This window comes from Eleutherodactylus coqui, chromosome 4, assembly GCF_035609145.1.
Source record: "Eleutherodactylus coqui strain aEleCoq1 chromosome 4, aEleCoq1.hap1, whole genome shotgun sequence".
NCBI lineage: Eukaryota > Metazoa > Chordata > Amphibia > Anura > Eleutherodactylidae > Eleutherodactylus > Eleutherodactylus coqui.
This window is the reverse complement of record NC_089840.1, coordinates 208,009,962-208,029,835: the sequence shown is the minus strand read 5'-3', so window position 1 is coordinate 208,029,835 and position 19,874 is coordinate 208,009,962. Positions and strand designations below refer to the sequence as shown.

The 19,874-nt window shown below is 46.6% G+C and overlaps 1 protein-coding gene across 7 annotated transcripts in view; it reads right to left on the bottom strand.

Annotated features, from left to right (window-relative positions):
* Nucleotides 1-19,550, bottom strand: part of PPP3CB (protein phosphatase 3 catalytic subunit beta) — a 67,469-nt gene extending 47,919 nt beyond the window's left edge. For 5 of the 7 annotated variants that reach the window (XM_066600622.1, XM_066600625.1, XM_066600623.1 and 2 more), the window contains exon 1: nucleotides 19,293-19,550. In XM_066600622.1, the coding sequence (XP_066456719.1) occupies nucleotides 19,293-19,341 (49 nt within the window). In that variant the 5' untranslated portion in view covers nucleotides 19,342-19,550. The remainder of the gene's footprint in view (nucleotides 1-19,292) is intronic. The other 2 variants (XM_066600626.1, XM_066600629.1) reach the window with 2 other exon arrangements.
* Between the last annotated feature and the right edge of the window lie 324 nt (nucleotides 19,551-19,874).

The window sequence follows — 19,874 nt, the reverse complement described above, 5'->3', positions numbered from 1 at the left end:
AGGTTTGTTGGGCATCAAACAGCTCCCAGAACCAGAGATGACAAAACAGGTAGAATGTTAAATGGATTCTGCTGTATAAAACATCTGCGTCTTATTTATGACAACTAATGTTAAATCTGACCATTTCATTCAAATCTGATTCTGTGTGGCTGCCATTTCCAAAGAATTCAATGTACAGGCAGCTGTACTCAACTCTCATAACTCACCGGCTACATTGAAGTCTATGGGGACAGCGGCCACACAGAGCTGCGAACTGCACGAATCACTCATGTATGGCATTTCATGCGGAAATGCCATAAACATGTCCAATGGGATCCACACTTTTAGGTCCATTTACACAATGCAATTGTGGTGTGGATTCCACAGAACAAACCTGCATAGGATTCTGTGCCATTATAACATTACATTAAATGCTATAGGAATTCACAAAATACTGCATACATTGCGGATTTTTTCGCATCGAATGTTGAAGTTTACGGGTTGGAAAAAAACTGATACTTCAATTCTTAACGCAGAAAACACACAAACTGCATTGGGTCACCAGACAAAGATTTCAAAGTCATAGCATTCAACGGAATGCAAAAATAATGCGGATTTTACAGAAGAATCTGCGCCCAAGTGTGCAGCATGATTACACAGTGTGACAGGGGTCTTAAAAGTCATAAGGTAGAGGCACACAGCCATAATACAAGTTGTGGCCAAGAAACTCGGCAGCAACTTGGATTCGATACCACACAAACACCCGGCCATGTGCTTTCCAATATAAGACAGACCCTACACGTTCATGGAAATCACATGACCTATTCTTGTCTGTAAAAACAAGAGGGAATAGCACATACCATGAGGATTTATTTTCCTTTTCTATGTAAACCATTGTTCCGAAGAAAAATTGTGCATCTGTATAGCCACCTGGGCCATAACATGACATTGTGCTGTCCACACAGACAGCATAAGGCCTGAATATACAGCCATGTGCCTTTAACCTTAGGACTACTAAAACCTGTACAGCACGAATGAGCAGTGGAGACGTGATTTCTGCAGCCCAAAAATAGTAACAAGTGACTGTTAGGGATCATTCACACTAGTGTATGCAGTTTCAGTCTGTGAAATACGCAGCACTGTCATAAACAGAAACTACTTGTATTTACTCTGTCCTTGCTGCATTTTTTTTTGCACGCATATTCACTGCATTAGGCCCAATGGATTTCTCCTGCCTCCCAGCATAAATACGCATCAAATACGTTTGTATCATGTGAAGTCACTTTGTATTTTTAACGCTCCCATAGACTTGGTCTGTCACACGGACCAAAAGAAGACATGATGCTATTTGTTTTACATGCATGTGAAAAACGCATGTTTGTATACTTCAATGCAAGTCTATGGGGTTTATTCTGCACGTATAAAATACGTGCGTAATACGAATAGGCAATACGACCATATAAATATGAAATTAGGCAGCATCTACACAGGTTTCTCCTTCCCTCCCACCTCTGCTTCGCTCTCTACATACATTTCAATAAGCCGGAGAAGTTGATGCAATTTAGGTCACGTCCCTATTTCTGACAAGTCGGAAAACTGTCTGAAAGTGTCTAAAACCACATGATACATGTGGAGCAAGAATGTAGGCTAGTTTTCTGGCGTAATTTGAGCCAGAGAATCGTTGTATTTTGACCAGTAAATAAGCCATATTTTTCACCTCTTAACAAATAGCGCCATCCTTGTCCATGGCCCATGTCTCACAGCTCAGCTTCGTGAGAATAAGCTGCAATACTAGATATGGAGAACCCCTTTAACCTCCCCTTATCTGTATAGCATGTACCTAGTACAAATTCTTCCAGTCCCTAAACTTCTAATAGTATAACCAGGCTCCTCCAAGAGAACAAGGCCAAGCTAGCAGGATTGCTTAAAATATGATTAGGAATAACAGACACATGCAGTTTCCTCGCGTTGTTTCGCAATAATGGTAGAATTTCCAGTTTGGCTTATATATGGGTTAGACAAGCCAAAAGAATACAAGCAGATTTCTCATTCCGTTGGCCAACAGAAGTAACAAATGGAAGATTCGACAATAAACGTTAACCACTACTATACTCCTAAATTGCGGGTACAAAAATTATGAGAAACTACGCGTACAACTTCCACATAAGTACAACGCACTGAAGGTGCTACAGAGTAAGACACGCACCACCATATGTACCAAGAAGTCACAGCTGCTGCATTTGCCAGACAAAAATGCTATTTTAAGTAGCTCCAATATATAAATAGAGTTACAGTTATAGGAGAGGCAGTTTAGGACGGTTATTTAGAAGAAAGCAAAAAATGGTTTTGATGCTTGAATTAAGCTATGGCCAAATGTCAGATGACAGTGTTGGGCCGTCACTGTCACCTGAAGCCTCCGGTCATCTCCCGTGTTAGTCTAGCACTCCGGATACTTGGCAACATGACTCAACTGCAAAGGACACAACGTTTAGAATATTCCGACAATATACTAAATTCTAGGTCAAGGAAGTAGCCAGCTGCTCATGTTATCAGAGCAGAACTCCTGTTACATCTTGTTCACACATGGCAGAATTGTTGCAACTGTTCCACACAGGTTCAAGAGGGTTTTTAAAAACCCGAAGCAGATATTGCAGAAACCGGCCCATTCAAATGTACAAAACAGGTTCAGAGTTGCAAAACTTTCTGCTATTTTTGAGGCTATGCTCACCATAGTTTTGATGCGGAATCCACACCAAGTCTGCATCAAATCTGTGGTGAAATCCGCATCACACAGTATATTAAAAGGGTCCCCCAAGCAGCACCCCACTAGGATGAACTGGGGTCAAGGCAGAAGCCTCTGTTTGATTTCAATGACAGCTGCACCTGCAATTATGAGTGCCGGCCACTGCACAAGATTTGGAGTAGCGACTTCTGCTCCGACCCAGATGCCTCTTGGAGGGTGCAGCCTGGCAAACTCCTTTTAGGGCAAGTCACACCACAGATTATAGGTCATGGATTTTTCTACATTATGGGAAAAAAACCTGACATGATCAGATTTCACATCGAGATATCAGACCATGGATTTGACCCATTGAAATGGGCTAAATCCATGGCAACTGCATGTGAAAATCCGTGTTGGAAAAAAATTCACTGTGTTAATTTAGCCAAAGGTAAGCCTTTACATGGGAAGATAATCTACTCTTGGCAATGAGCACTGACTGACAAGAAGCATGCTGGATGGTACTTGTTAATATGCTGCACACTGGCAGATTATCTGTAGCAGGGGGATACACAATTAATGATACATGTTTTCTATACAGGGCCAAACGATTGTATCGGCTAAAAAGAAGCAGCTATTGATCCAACTTGCACTGTGGATCTGTATCTTGCTAATATTACGATTGTTTGCAAGTGTATGAACAAAGCCATCCCTTGATTTTACATGAACAGCCTCCTACAATGTCTACATACTGTTAAATCGTAGGGCCCTTTTGCATAATAGGATTATCGGTCAGATTCTCGCTGGAACGCGGAAATCTGAATGATAGTCATTCTGTGAAAATGATGCCAGTCACTAAATGACGAAAGATAATTCATTTGCTTATCATTCAGTTTCTGTAGGCACAGTAATCAAACAATAATTGGCCTGTGTAGAGGGGCAAATGGAGGCGGATGGAAGCGATCTCCAGCCTGCTCCACCTCCATTCACTGAGCGATCAGCTCACCTGTGTGAAAGCAGTGGGGATGACTGTTGGGCTTAAGCGCCAGACAATCGTCCAGTGTAAAAGGAGCCCAACGTTCAGTAAATATAGAAGCCTACAATTAAACTCTCAGTTTAGAGGATGAGACTCCATGGAATGTCAGAGAGCAAAAAACTGAATTTACGCCTACGTTTTATCTCTAAAAAACCTGCAGTAGTGTATTATTTCAGCTCTAATGTCAAATCAAGACCAGAGTTTCAATTTAACCCCTAAGGCTGTCTGTCCACGGGCGATTGTTCATCGGGCGATAATCTGGCCGCGTGTAACACAGTGAAGGCTTTCCAAATATTCTGCAACGGCCATGGACAGGGGGCCTAAGTAATGCGGCCTATTTTTGACCCAAGGGTGCAATGATTTTTGGGGTATTTTCATCAAACTATAACGTATTTCTCTTGTCAATATGGCCATATGAGGGCTTGTTTTTTTTTTTTTTTTTTTTTTTTTTTTTATGGTTCAAAAGGATTTTATTGGTCTGCCGTGCTTACATAATGTGTACAATATTATACAAAGATGTCGATAGACAAACTATATAAACAATCTAAACTTCTATTCTTTTCTTGTCCTGTTGTCTTCTTTCCTGTAATGTAATCTTTTGCTATAAGGCAGTTTATTTTCTTAACTAAACATTTTTGAACAACTCCAAAATATCTGGTTCTTATACTATGTTTAGATATATTCCTAAATTAATTATAACATTCAACTGGAATTGATAATTGGAGTAAAATAGAATATAGAAAAAATAGAGAGAAGAGATGAGATGGGACAGGGGGGAAAGGAGGGGGGGAATAGGGAGTGTTGTGTGGGGTGAAATCCGGTCTAAGTCCCATGAAGATTAGGTTGTATCTACTGTTTTGGGGTTAATAATCCGTTGGTTGTGGTATTACTACGGTCATGTTCGTGATTGGGGGGGCACCGGTTTCCAGCCAAGTGGTTAGGTCGGAAGAGTGCCGGAACTGATCCCAGATCATCCAGGTAACAATGTGTTTCTCATACCTTAGTTCATCTTTAGCACATAGCTCTTCCATATGTTTTATCTGATCCATGGCCTCCAGCCACATTATTCTAGTGGGGGGTGACGTAGATTTCCAAACTCTGGGTATTATTTGTCTCATGGTCAGAACAAAGAATCTGAGTAAGGATTTTTTAGCTTGTGTCACTGGTCCGGGGAGCATAGATAGTAGTGCAATCTCTGGTGTAAATAGAACGTGGTTTCTACTGACCGCCGTGTAAAGGGCATTGACCTCCTGCCAAAGGGGTTGAATGCGAGGGCATGACCACCATAGGTGGATAAATGACCCTTTTTCTGTTAGGCATCTCCAGCAGGTATCCGGATACTGGGGGAATATCCTGGCTAAATTCACTGGGGTCTGGTACCATCTTATTAGAATTTTATAATTTAACTCCTGTATTCTGTTAGAGATAGTAATTTTGTGTGATAGGATGTATGCCTTTTCCCAGGACTCCTCTGGGGGGATGCCAGTCAGGTCTTGCTCCCAATTCCTTATTATATCCCTCCCACTGTTTTGGGTGTCTCTTTCGATCAGCATCCGATACAATGCTGATATTGTTGATTGTTCTGAAGCGGGTGAGATGCTTATTTTCTCGAAAGAGGTAATGGGACGGCTTAGTTGTTGGATGGTTCCTAGTGACCTGATGTAGTGTCTAAGCTGTAGGTACTGGAACCATGCTCCGGGCTGGGGTCTCCCATCTCCCTGTATATCATTCAATGGCCTGAGTCCCTCTTCCGAGACCACGTCCCGGACCCTTATCATGGTATTTGGTGAGTTTTGTATCAGAGGTATGCCTCTGAAAAAGTCAGGGCACTCGGGGTTGCCTGTCAGGGGGGTCAAGGGACCAGGTTTGTTGATTAGGCCTTTTGTGGTCGCGTATTCTAACCAGGCTGCAATCATGTTTTCTGTAAAGGGTGATAGTCCCTGACCTCTGTGGTGTCCTTTGCCCGGTAGCCATATGAGACCCAGCCCTTTAAAGGGGGTCGAATTTTGTTCCGCTCTTGCCCATAATTTTTGCGTTCCGTCGTTCTGTAATTCTAGGATGTGCTTAGTTAGAGAGGCCTTGTGGTACAAGGCTAGGTTTGGAATGCCCATTCCCCCTAAGTCCTTAGGTGCTGTCAGAGCCCTCCAGTTTCGTCTTGGCCTGTTGTTTCCCCAAATAAATTTCATCATGGATCTCCTAATCTTCAGAAGGAATGTCCTGGGTAGCTTTATGGGTACCGTCTGAAACATGTATAAAAATCTAGGGAGGACGTTCATTTTGACGGTGTTAATCTTCCCAAACCAGGACAGATGGACCGCCTTCCATCTATCAAAGTCCGTCTCTAATTTGGTTAGAAGAGTTTTATAGTTTTTCTGGAAAAGCTGGTCTAGGTCTGGTGTTATCGTGACCCCTAGGTACTTGATCTCATCCTGTCTCCAGGCAAAAGGAAGGGATGGTCTTAAGGTGGCGACTTCTAAGTCTGTTAGTGTGATATTTAAGATTACTGATTTACTCAGATTTACTTTAAAGTTAGAGAGCCGTCCAAACCTTTTAAATTCCTCTAATATGTTGGGGAGACCTATCCTGGGGTTTGTGATGTACAGTAAGAGATCGTCCGCATATAGAGCTGTTTTATGTTCTGTGCCATCCAGCTTAATCCCGCGTATGTCCGGGTTCGCCCGGAGGGCACCTGCCAGGGTCTCCATAACCAATATGTATAGGGAGGGAGACAGGGGACACCCTTGACGCGTTCCATTGCGGATCTGGATTGGGTCTGACAGCTGGCCGTTGACCCGGATGCGAGCCGTGGGGTCTCTGTATAAAGCCATTATTCTGCTTCTGAGTTTGGGACCGCAGCCGACCCTCCCCAGGACCGCCTCCAGGAACCCCCAGCCTACCCTGTCAAATGCTTTCTCCGCATCTACCGATAGGAGACAAAGGGGGTCCCCGGATTTAACTGCTCGTGATATAAGAGCCAGCGTTCGTATCGTGTTATCCCCTGCCTCCCTCCCCGGGACGAAGCCAACCTGGTCTTTGTGAACTAATGATGGTATGTGTGTTTGTAGACGGGTGGCCAGGATCTTTGCATAGATTTTTGTGTCGATGTTTAGGAGGGAGATCGGCCTGTAGCTACCACAGGCTGCTGGATCCTTGCCCGGCTTTGGGATGACTGTAATCACTGCTTGTAGGCCTTGGGTTGTAAAAGGGCATGTGTGCGAGATGGAGTTGAAGGTGTGGAGTAGTAGGGGGGCTAAGTGTTCCTCCAGGAGCTTAAAAAATCGGGGCGTGTACCCGTCTGGCCCGGGGCTCTTCCCTAGTTTAAGCGTTTTGATTGCTTCTTTTACCTCCTGAAGTGTAAAGTCCTCTTCTAGTAAGGTCTGATCAGAGTCCGATATCCGGGCTGAGACGTGTTCGTCTAAGTATGCGTCCCTTTCCTGTATTATGTTCGTTCCCCTACTCCCGTATCTGTCTGGGAGGTTGTATAGCTCGCGGTAATATTGGTGAAAGCTATTTATTATTTTTGTGTTGGTGTGTACTAATCCCTCCTTTTGTGTCTGAATGGCGAAGACATATGTCTGTGGGGTCCTGGGGTTTAGTACTTTAGCTAGTCCTTTGCCGCTCTTATTTCCGTGCTCGTAAAACCAACCCCTCGCCTTGTCCCTCTGGCATAACGAGTTCTGATCTAATATGTGTAGAATCTTATCCCGTACCGCAGAAATTTCCGCCGCTCTGCTCGTGGAGGATAGGGTTTTGTTTGCCTGTTCAAGTTGTTCTAGTTGGGTAATTAGGCTCTTTAGCGTTCCAGCCCTCTCTCTCTTTAAGCGCGCTCCATGCGAGATAAGTATTCCTCGAATTACGCATTTAAGGGCTTCCCATTTCGTGGGTGCTGGGGTTGGGTCTAGGGCGTGATCCTGGTTAAAGTTTTTAATGGTCTCTTGGATTTCGTGTAAGCATATGGCGTCATTCAATAAATTATCATTTAGACGCCAGCTAGTGCCTGTATTGTTATTCTGGAGCCCCCCTAGGGACCCCCAGACCGGAGCATGGTCGGACCATATAAGGGAGCCTATTGAGCTTGAGGGGTCTCGATCTAGAAGTTTGTGCGATATGAATAAGTAATCTAATCGATAATAGCAGTTGTGTGGTGGGGAATAAAAGCTATAGTCCTTTGTTCCCGGGTGTAACGTCCGCCAGAGGTCAATCAGGCGGAGGTTCGCTAGTTCCCTACGGAATCTACGGAGTGCTGTGTATGCAATAGTTGACTTACCCCCAGAGGAGTCAATTTTGGGTTCCAGGCTGAGGTTGAGGTCGCCTCCCATTATGATGTTGGAGCCGTCCGCAAAGGTCCTCAGAGCCCCCAGTATCCGGATCCCGTATCGTACCTGCGACTGGTTCGGGAAGTACACATTAGCTATGGTAATAATTTCATTGCCAACCTGGATTTTTAGGAAAATGTAGCGGCCTTCGTTGTCCTTTGACATGGAAATAAATTTATGCGCGAAATTTTTATGTATAGTTATCGAGGTGCCTCCTGCTTTTTTGTCCGGGTGGGGGCTGTGATACCAAGTGGTGTAGTTACGATTCTTACAATTGGGTATCTTGTTCGTCTGAAAATGTGTTTCCTGCAAGAGTGCGATCATAATTCTGTGTTTATGCAGATGATCTAGGATCTGCCCTCTTTTGGCAGGTTTGTTCAGTCCCCTTACATTGTAAGTGCTGAACGTGATATTAGTCATCATGTTGGGTTTTTGGGCGATTGTCTTTTGACCGGATTTCAGGGAGTGGAGGGTGGGGGGAGGGAAGATAGAGGGTTAAAATAGAGTAAAAGAAAAAAGGTTTGTAAGGAGAAACCTTTGTGTGGCTTTGAATTGCCACACCAGTGTGGTGAGAGTATAAACTCGTTGTGTGTCGCATTGTCATGCGACTCTTCACCCTGGTGGAGAGTGGTGAGGTGTCCGGGGAAACAGGGCCGGGTCACGCCCCACCCCTCCCCCCCCAGCGTGTGTATTCCTGTGTTGAGGTCCCTAATGGGATCCTTGCGTTGGTGGGTTCCGGTATCAGTACACTTTCTCTGTGGTCGTGATGGGTTACGGTAACTTATAACATAACTATAAACATTAAATGACGACAGAAGTTAGTGTTATAAATTTTTGCTTGTGGCCAGGCAGCGGTGTAAGGGCCTTAAGATGTCCTTTCCATGATGTTCCTGTTGAGACACTGGTGTTCTAGTCTCTATATGTCGTGTTCCGGGTGTCTGCGACCGCCTCGTCGTTGTTTGGGGGGAACTGATTGCCACTGTTCCTGGGCTGTGTAGGCGGTTGGTAGCGGGGGTGTTGGCCAGTCCGGTAGTTTGATCTGAGGAAGTTTGAATGTTCCTAAAAAGTTAGGTAGGTCTCCTAACATGCGAAAGGTGGCCGTTTTCCCTTCTTTCTTGGCGATTAATGCAAATGGGAAGCCCCATCTATATTTAATGTCCTTTTCTTTTAATGCTGTCAGCAGTGGTCTCAGCGCTCCTCTAAGGCGCAGTGTATTGCGCGCGAGATCCTGTAGGAGGATTAGCGGTCGGCCGTTATGGGTGAGGTCTCCCTTCTCTCTGGCTTTCCGCATTATGTCATCTTTATCTCTGAAAAAATGGATCCTGCAGATTATGTCGCGTGGGCGGTTAGGATCTAACACCTTGGGGCTTAGAGCTCTGTGGATCCTGTCTATCATTATCGGTTTTTCTCGAGAGCGTCCTAATAATCGTAGGAAGAACGCTTGGGCCCATTCTTCCAGTTGGTGTCCCTCTATCTCTTCTGTTACGCCTCTTATTCGCACATTGTTCCTCCTGTTTCTATTTTCAAGATCGTCTAAGTGCGATATAATGTTGGAGATTTGGTCTGACTGATACTGTATGACCTGTCTGTGAGATTCCAATATGTCCGCCATTCCCTCCTGTGTCTCCTCAACTTGTAGGACTCTGTGACCCAGTTGATGTATATCGGAATGGATGCGTTCTAGGGCCTGTCTGTTGGACGTTTCAAATCTTGTAAAAAGCGCGTTCAGCTCGTCGGTTGTTGGGATAGACATTATACGTGCTTTCCATGTGCTGTTGTCTGCTGTGGGTATTGCCCTTTCTGGGGAGCTGTGTGCGGGGCTGCTGTGTGCACTTTTGTCTGAGGGGCTGCTCCAGCTGTGGGGGCCACCACTATCCTCAGGGCTGTGGGGCTGTATTGCTGTAGTGCTATATGGTGCAGGGCTGGGGTCTGCATGGCTGCTGTTGGGGCTGTCTTGCCCCTTACTCACAGTTCTGATGGGTGCCTGCATCGCACCTCGGGTCTCAGTCCCTGGGCTGCTTTCCTCTGTTGGTCTGTGCTGTGTGGAGCTCGTGGAGCCTGTAGTCCCCGCTGCCGCTGGTGTCGCTGGCGGTGTCGGCGCTTCCCTCCGTGCATGCAGTGTGTCGGGGCCCAGCTGAGCCGCATCGGGTGCCGGAGATGGAGAGAGAGGCGGTGCGTGCACTCTGGAGCTCGTGGAGCCTGTGGTCCCCGCTGCCGCTGGTGTCGCTGGCGGTGTCGGCCCTTCCCTTTGCGCAGGCGGTGTGTCGGGGCCCAGCTGAGCCGCATCGGGTGCCGGAGATGGAGAGAGAGGCGGCGCGTGCGCTCTGGAAGTCGGCGCCGGCGCCATCTTAGGTCCTCTCCCGCCGGCGGCCGGCGCGCTGATAAACCGCTCCAGCGTTCCTCTTCTGCTGGTGGGTGCCGCGGTTTTCGTCTCAGGGGTCGTCTTCTTCTTACCCATGCTGCCTGGGTGGGTGTTTTTGACCGGATTCCGGTGGTATACACTGAGGGGAACGGGGTTTTATCGGGAGCCCGGCTCAAACGTGTCCTACTCGGCCATCTGCAGACCACGCCCCCCGAGGGCTTGTTTTTTTGCATGGTGAGCTGTAGTTTTTACTAATACTATTTTTTTGGGTTCGTATAATGTATTGCAGAACTTATTAATTCTTTTGAGGGCAGGGAAAAAAATATTCTGCCTTTTTTTAATCTTTTTTTTACAGCATGAGGGCTTATTTACACGAGCGTATATCGACCGGCGTTTTCACGACTGGCCGATATATGCTTTCATCTAAGAAGTTTCCCCCTCACCTTCCCGGTTCTCTGCCTCTCTCCTCCACTCCGGCGTTTGCAATAGGAGGGAGTGGGATGGGGTGAAGCTAAGTCAGCTATGCTCCGCCCACTCCCATTGTTGGCTATGGGGAGGGGGCAGGAACTTAGCTCCACCTCCATCTCGCCCACTCTCGCTGCAATCCACTTGGAGGGGAGGAGAGAAGCAAAGAGCAGGTGAGTGAAAGGGGTGAGCTGCTTAGATGGAAGCATATAATCGGCTGGCCGTGAAAATGCCGGCCGATATACGCTTGTGTAAATAACACGAGCATTTTTTTCTGTGGGTTAGTCCAATTACAGCAATACCAAAATTATATATTTTCTTTTAGGCTTTTTCCCTTTTGCACAATAAAAACCCTTTTTTGGAAAATATATATATTTTCTACATTGCTGCATTCAAAGTCCGATAATTGTTTTTTCATCGCCTGAGTTCATTGATAAATTGCTTTTTGTGTGACAAGCTGTAACTTTTATTGATAGCGTTTTGAGGTACATATGGCTTTTTTGAGCCCTGTTATTGTGTTTTTTTGGGAGGCGAAATGACCACAAAGATAAGTATTTTTGCTCTTTTTTATAGCTTTTCTCTTGCAAGATAAAAAGTCTGCTCAATTTATTGTCTTTTTTTCTTACTTTTTTTTGCCCCTGTAGGGGACTTGAACCTGCAGTGCTATGATTCTTTAATGCACTGTAGTACTTCTGTACAGCAATGCATTATCGCTTATCGCAGTACTCACAGGCCATGGCAGAACAGTATGCCATTGATTAAGCCCGCTTCATCCATAGGATGTAACTGTATGCCATTTGCAGGAACCCCTTCTCATCCAGGGCGTACATATATGCCCGCGGAGTTAGAGGGTTCTCCTGTAATAAGATATTGATGATCTATTCCCAAGAAAGGTAATCAGTGGGATATAACCAAACAGAGGAGAGGAGAGGACCAGCACACAGGAAACTGCAAAAGATCGTCTTCTTTATTCCCCAGTACAATGCATAAAAACTGCGACATTTCGACCAAATAGAATGATGCTTGACAAAGACCTATTCTATTTGGTCGAAACGTCGCAGTTTTTATGCATTGTACTGGGAAATAAAGAAGACGATCTTTCGCAAAGTTTCCCATGTGCTGGTCCTCTCCTCTGTTTGGTTATATCCTGGCTCTGTGGGGATCTTCAAGTCTGGATCCATTCCTGGACTGTGCACCAAGAGCGTATCCATCTTTATCTACTACAAGGTTGTGCTGCTCTCCGATTTTTTTGATTTTTAGGAAATCAGTCGGAGTCTGCTACCCGGGATCTCCAATGATTGAAGAGACTACGGCACTGGAGTTAGCGCTGCGACATCATATTCATTGGTCACATGGCCTGAGAGCAGTTTATGGGATGATCTGCTATACCAGGCACAGCTGCTATGAATTGTATGATGCTATGCATGGTATGGCTGAAGTGGCTGTAGCCACTTCAAACAGATGAATGGGGAGTCCCAAGCAGCAGACCTACCAATTTGATAATAGGTCATCAGTATCTTAGTTCCAGAAAACCCCTTTACCTTTAATGACAAGTTAGCTTGATATACCATAATTGGCTTAGCCTGAGAAGAGGGCACAGTCCCCTATTCCCAATGTTGATTTCCCCACAACTGTTGCCTCTCTATTGTAGTCTTTTGGAAAACTCAGAAACATTCTCAATTGCCAGCCTCTATTAAAGATGTATTTCTCACTAGTAGAAGGCATCACTTTATGATCAGCGGTGGATTGACCTCTGACACCCCTAACTATCCTGAGAATGATGGAGCACCACTGATACAGCACGACATGCCATGCTAAGTTTTCGATGCAGCACTCTGCATGTGGCTTCCCTGCTGTGCACTCCAAAGGGCGAAATCTGTACCAAAACTCCCCACTATAAGTTGAAATGTTGTGGATTTGATATCTACAGGGCAGATTAACTTCTGCTGCAGTTTTTTTCTTTTTAAATTTTGATACGTTTTAGTAAAATCTCATCCATTATGCCGCTATTGTGAACACTGTAGATTTTCCGCACGCAAGCCCACTATTTATGCCCCGTGTGGATGTAACCTTAAAGACTTTATTTTTAATATACATTGGGCTCCGCATCACCTGTCATATTTAAAAGTGCCTCACAGCTACAAACAAGTTGGGTACCTCAGATATAGGCATCAATGCACTACTATGGACTTCCACAACCATAGCAGAGTATTGGAGGAGTCTACGTTAAAGCATCTACTCTATTACAGTGTATAGAGGTGGTCATCCTTTTTAGGCCAAGAACCACTTTCAAACATAACAGACAGCGTTGAGTCACATTGAATACTAAAAGGGAAAAATCAGATTAAAGGAGTTTTAAAAGACTCGGAAAAAAGTGGCTGAGGAGTCAGCAAAATAAACTAAGGCATACTCAATGGTTGGATGTTCTCCGAGTCCATCGCAGCCACGATCACAGGCTGTTCTTTGTGCATGAGACTAGTCAGCCAATCCCTGGCTTCAGTGGTCATGTGTGTTCATGGTAGAATTACCCCTGAAGCCTGTGATTGGCTGAGTGGTCATGTACACAATGAAGAGCACAAGACTGCTGCAGTGAAAGCGAAGAACCTGGGGGACATCTGTCCATTGAGTATGACATAACTGGATAATTTAAACCCTCCCTAGTCTTCAGACACTTTTTTCCCAGTGTCAGAAAACCTATTAATGCTACAGGACGTACGTTTACGTCCTGAAGGTTCGGGGTTTGTATGGAGGAGGATCGGTGGTCGCTGACGCTTAGCCAATCAGAGCCAGCGCTTGATGAACCAATCACAGCCATTCATCGAGCGCTGGCTCTGATTGGCTAAGCCTTAGCCAATCAGAGGCAGCGCTTCCAGGAGGCAGGAAGAGATGAAGAAGAACAGTGCTGGGGATCAGGAAGAAGCTGCAGCAGAGCCCTGGACAGCGCTTCTAAAGTGATGTATACTTTTTTTTCCCCCTGCAGCTAGGGCTTAGGTGGTTATGGCTTTGACAGTAGATTTCCTACTGTCAAAATTGCACTGCACGAATACCGCATTTTTGTGCGATGCAACAGTGAGGAAGGCTCCATAGGGAAACATAAGCTACAAAACCTCGTAGGTCGTGTGCATATCGCAAAACCTAAAATGTTTTTGTCTTGCAATGTCGCATGCTACAAAACATCGCTAGTGTGAAGGAACCCATAGGAAAGCATGGGCATCACATACATGAGATTTGTAGCACTGTCACATCGGCGATGTGTCTGGCATGAACTGAAGTGGCAGAAGTTCTCACACACTGTTATTTCAATCAGCTGATCGGTGCAGATCCTGAGTGGCGATCCACCGCGGATCAACTATTGATGATGTATCCTGTGGATAGGTCGTCAATAGTGTAATGCTAGAAAAACCCATTACAAAAGGGCCATTCAAAAATTTTTAAAAAGCCAGATCTTTTTTTGGTGAACTGAGTAAAATAAACCAGTTCACCAAGAATGCCCATCACTAGTGGTGAAAGTATCGGGGAGTGTATTCTCAAAGGGAATACACTGACGAGACAACCCCCTTAAGGATTATGTCCTGATAATTAAAGGCGTTGTACACGGGTTTTTTTTTCTTAATTAGCGATCCCCATGAACAAACAATGCATTATCCTATAACTTATCTCTCACAGGTCCCTGCAGCTCTTTTTTCTTTGCCGGGTCTGTCGACAGGCTCTAGTGAGCCTGTTTACGGTACGTCAGCCAATCAAAGACCTCAGTGTACAAACTGAGGTGTGTGGCTGGCTGCAGCAGTCTGTAATTTCCTGTATGGTTGACTGCAGCTGGTCAACATTGTCAGAGGAGAAACCAGCGGACACGAAAGGGGTGAGTATAAAGGCCCATTTACACACAATGACTATCGCTAAAAAGCCATAATTTGAGCATAAAATCCATCTTCAGCCGGAGAGAAGATAACACAGACCGCATGGTGCTGTATTCTCCATGGGAGCTGCTGATTACATTGTTTTCAGCTTGCAGCCCTGTGGCAGAACAAAGGAGCTGTATGCAGAGAACAGGCCACCTGTTCTCTGCAGGCAGGTCCTAAAGGCTCATTTACATGCAAATGAAGGTGATAAGCTGCTAATGAACACTGAACAATAGTGTTCATTAGCAGTTTATGCAAAACAATCGCTCAAAACGATCTTTTGAACGATTATCTTTGCATGTAAAGATCATGTATTATGTTTCTTCATGGGGAACATGAACTTAAAAGAAACAAAAAACTCAGACAACCTCTGAGGTTCTCCAGTTATGACAATTATCAAATATTATAGAAATGCTTGCAATACATTTTATCTGCTGGTGTTATTCTGGTGTAAATAATCATTGTTCTACTGAATTCATCTTTCCCTGACACCTCATACGACCATCTTTCTGAAGCACTGCACTGAAAAAGCAAAAGAAAGAAAAATGGGACCAAATTGTGCTGCTGACATCTAAACGATGAAGAATATCTGTCACTACATCAGAAGTGCCATTGGTCCTAATTTTTAGCTTCTTTTATGTTCCATTTACTGGTTTTGACTCGGCTACAGCTGATTCATGCAAACGTGCCCTTGAACCTACACTACTCCACCAGGTTAGTAGTTGTACTGCTCCCTTGCACCTCTTCGTGCTGCACTAGGCCACCTTTTACAGATTCTTTCTGAAGTACTGACCTGAGCGGGCGTACAGCATGTGCCTATATGACCAGAACAATGCCAAGTAAACTACTTCTACCAATTAAGAGCATACAAGGAGAAAACAATCGCACGCCTATAGAACGCCTCTGCAACATGAACCAGCCTTATAATGCTAACAGTTTCTGCACACTTCCAATATTTACCACAGGGAGCTGAAAAGAAGCTAAAGACCCGAAATGGCACAGAATAAACTATCCAGTATTCACCAGTTAGATGTCCCCCAACCCAGTGCAGTCATCCCAGTCTATATCACTCTGGTCGTGGAAGCTCCTTAAAGGGGGGGTGCCATGATTACAAATTATCCCCTAATCTGTGCATAGGGGATAACTTGTAATCATGGCACGACGACTTTAAAGGGTTTACCCCAAAACTGACTTTTATCCACAGGATAAAAGTTTGATCAGTGGCGGTCTCACTGCTGAGACTACCAATCCCAAGTACAGGGGTCCCATGTCCCCCTCTCCTTCCTGCATCCTTCCATGGAGGAACTAGAATGGAGCAGAAGAATTGTGCCCCGCAGCATTGACAGGAGCAGGGAGGGGAGAGCGCAAAAGCAGTGAGCACAGAAGGGACAGGAGACGTCAGGGGACATTATGGTACCAGAGTGACAGGAGACGGCACGGGACATTATGGTACAGCAGCAGCAAATATACCAGCCAATCGCCAGCTGTGGGCGTTGCCTAGAACTCCACCCATCGTTTCGGTGTAGACAACATACAACAGCACCCTCCAGCAGTCCCACTGAAAGTGAATGTAGCAGCAGAGGGCATGTTCAACTAAAGGGTGGAAGCAATGAGCACACAAGTGAGGAAAAGAGGAATAGAATACACCCCCAAGGATCAGGCCTTTGTAAGCCGTACATAGGTGATAAAATGAAATTTTGTGAATAGCCCTTTCAAGGGGTTCTGTGGGCATTTAGTATTGATGAGCTATTTTCACAATAGGTCATCAACAGTCGATCAGCGGGGAGCCCCTGACAATCACAAGTGAGTCTCGTCTGAAACACAAATACATCGGCCACAAATCAGTCCTCCAACACACAACGTTACACTGGGCTCACACGAGTGGGTCAGATTCTGTCTGTGAACCCGGCCGGTGACATGCGTTCAGCAATTAATTGTATGGCGCATGACCATGGTGGCTCGCAGGCGGTCATGCGCAGCAGTTTTTTTTGCTGGGATTTCCTGCGCCGTTGCTTAGAGAGGAAGCAGGTACCGGCAGCCCATACACAATATTAATTGCGCATGGGCTGCGGGTCAGATGGCGTCCTATGACATCAATGAAGCCCATCCGCACGTATTCCATGGTAAAATAGAGCACGCTGCAATTTTTCTTCCACTCGCGGAATACGCGATTTATACCTGAGTGTGAGAACAAAAAAGCATGTGTTTTACCGCAGATGGTGATCCCAGAACCAGCAATACAAATCCGCCTGTGTGAGCCTGCTGTCAGTGCAGTGGGACCTAACATCGTCATGGTGGGGGGGGGGGGGGGGGGTTGGGTCGGAGCTACAAGGGTAATAGAAAAGCTTTGCTCCCACTGAAATAAATGCCTTCTATTACACTTTTGGCTCCACATTGGGGGTCGAAGGATCAGCTAATTGGCAGGGGTCCCCACCAATCAACTACCAGTGCCCCCTGAGGATAAGTCACCAATAGTTATTGCCTGGAAAATTCCTTTCAAAGGGGTTTGCTGAGTTATTTAACGTTTTTGGGTGTAGTTTTGGGTCTCTCATGCCCCAAAATATATAAAGTAAATACACAAACTGCAACACCAGACTGGCGTTTTGGAGGTCCAGTGCCAAGGCACCTGACAGGTGATTTAGACCTGTCACGTTGGTTTTTAACATAGAAGCCCCTAGCAGGTTTATGGGACATCATCAATGACGTCCCTGTCGGGGCTTCACTTGAATGCAGTGGTCACATCGTTAAAGAACATGTCTGTCCGATGCAGCGCTTGTAAACAGTAGACCGCTGGACTGGGAGGGCATCACAGCAGCAGGAGTAAGTATTTGTTTCTGTACTCGGCATCCTCCCACTGCCACCAATAGCTTGGAAAACCCTTTCAGGCTGATTTCACATCTGTGTTCGGGGTTCCGGGCCGAACGGATTAGTCTTATGATGGAACTGAACAGCGCCGAACGGACCCCATTGACTATAACATGGTTGCAAAAATCATTATTTCACCATACAAACAAACAAAATTACGATATCCCCTTACTCGTCTGAAACACAAATACATCGGCCACAAATCAGTCCTCCAACACACAACGTTACACTGGGCTCACACGAGTGGGTCAGATTCTGTGAACCCGGCCGGTGACACTGCGTTCAGCAATTAATTGTATGGCGCATGACCATGGTGGCTCGCAGGCGGTCATGCGCAGCAGTTTTTTTTGCTGGGATTTCCTGCGCCGTTGCTTAGAGAGGAAGCAGGTACCCGCAGCCCATACACAATATTAATTGCGCATGGACTGCGGGTCAGATGGCGTCCTATGACATCAATGAAGCCCATCCGCACGTATTCCATGGCAAAATAGAGCACGCTGCAATTTTTCTTCCACTCGCGGAATACACGATTAATACCTGCGAGTGTGAACAAAAAAGCATGTGTTTTACCGCAGATGGTGATCCCAGAACCAGCAATACAAATCCGCCTGTGTGAGCCAAGCTTAAGGCCGCCTGTACACCGCTGGATTTGGTTTGCGGAATCCGGAGCAGGCGTCCGCCTCTGGATTCCGCAGCAAATATCTTCCATAGCATGCTATGAAAAGCAGTTTTTCCTGCTAACGAGTGGAAATCAATTGCGATTTTCCGCTTGCAGAGGGAGGGTGGGGGGTGGAGGAAATCGCAACATGCTCTATTTCTGTGCAGATGGCTTCCATTGAAGTCAATAGAAAAGGCGTCCAACCCGCGGCCCTTCCGTAATCATCATTACGGAAACACTGCGGGATCCACGTCATCAGCTAGCGATGGCGCAGCATAATCTGTGCTGCACATGTGCGCCGGCCGGCATATCCGCAGTACAGGATAAAGAAGAATCCGGACAGGTACACTGGGTCACCGGCCGGGCACAGGGTCAGATTCTGCTGTGGGATCCCGCATGCGGAATCTGACCCGCTCATGTGCAGCCGGCCTTAGTCGCTCATGTCCCGTTTTTTCTGCGCATCAGAAGAGTTTCTGGACGTAAACATCTGACAGTCCATAGGCTTCCATGCACCCGGCTATGTCCCAAGACTCGCTTTTCTGGCATACATTGGTTGCTAGGCATCAGCAGAGGAACACAGTATAACAACATGTGTGTTTGTATGTTTTGACACCGTGAGCCTACAGAATGGATACATTGTTGCCTTCCCTCCTCTGCAGCGGCCCCTCCAGTAGCTGCAGCAGGGCCGGCCTGCAGCCTCCCGCACACTGACAGCCCCTATCTCCCCGGGTAGGACTACACAGAGGGAGTCCCGCATCCTCCTCCGGCTGAGCGCTGCACGGCCATGGAGGGCCGCCTGCGGGGCCGGAAGGTCAGGCCGCTGGAGGATACACTAAGCTGGGGATTCCCTTCCAGTCGGTCCCGCTCCAGGCCGCCGCCTCCCCCCAGTGCTATCAGCTGCGGGCCCGCCATCTTTATTACAGAAGAGCTGTCACTCGGTCGGGGAGGGAGCCGCGCACAGCGGGGAGTCACACCGACACACACGAGACTCACATTTAACCGCCCGCTCGGTGGTGGAGTGTTTACCGTCCTTGGTGGACATGGCGGCGGGGCCTCTCCCTGCTGCAGTCACTCGGCCTCCTCCTCCTCCTGGCGGCTCGGTTTGCTATTTCCAGGGAGGGAGAGGCGAAGGGAGGGGGGAAAGGAGGACCGAAGCGGGACACAGCTAGAGCCTGACGGTAGCGGCTGCTGGCAACATGGCGGCGGCAGCGCAGACTCTGCGGCTCACACGGCGGCGCGGGAAGGGGGATGTCCCGGCCCAGCATGCATCACGGCGGCTCTCCCTCACAGGAGGGAGGAGGCGGCGGGGCCGGGTGATGGATGGGGTAGGTGGTCGTGTGTGCGGACATGTCGCGGCGCTCACACTCTTATGTGCAGTCTATACAGAGTCTGCTGGTAAGAAGTGCTCTCAGGCAGCGGTTGCCCGTAGCAACCAATCAGACTTCAGCTTTCTTGCCAGGTTAGAAAATAGAAGCGACGATCTGATTGGTTGCTATGGACGAGTGCCCGGCGTTTCTTGACTACATTAGCATTTAGGCCAAGACAAGGCCTATTTATAAGTAGGGCTACATGGAA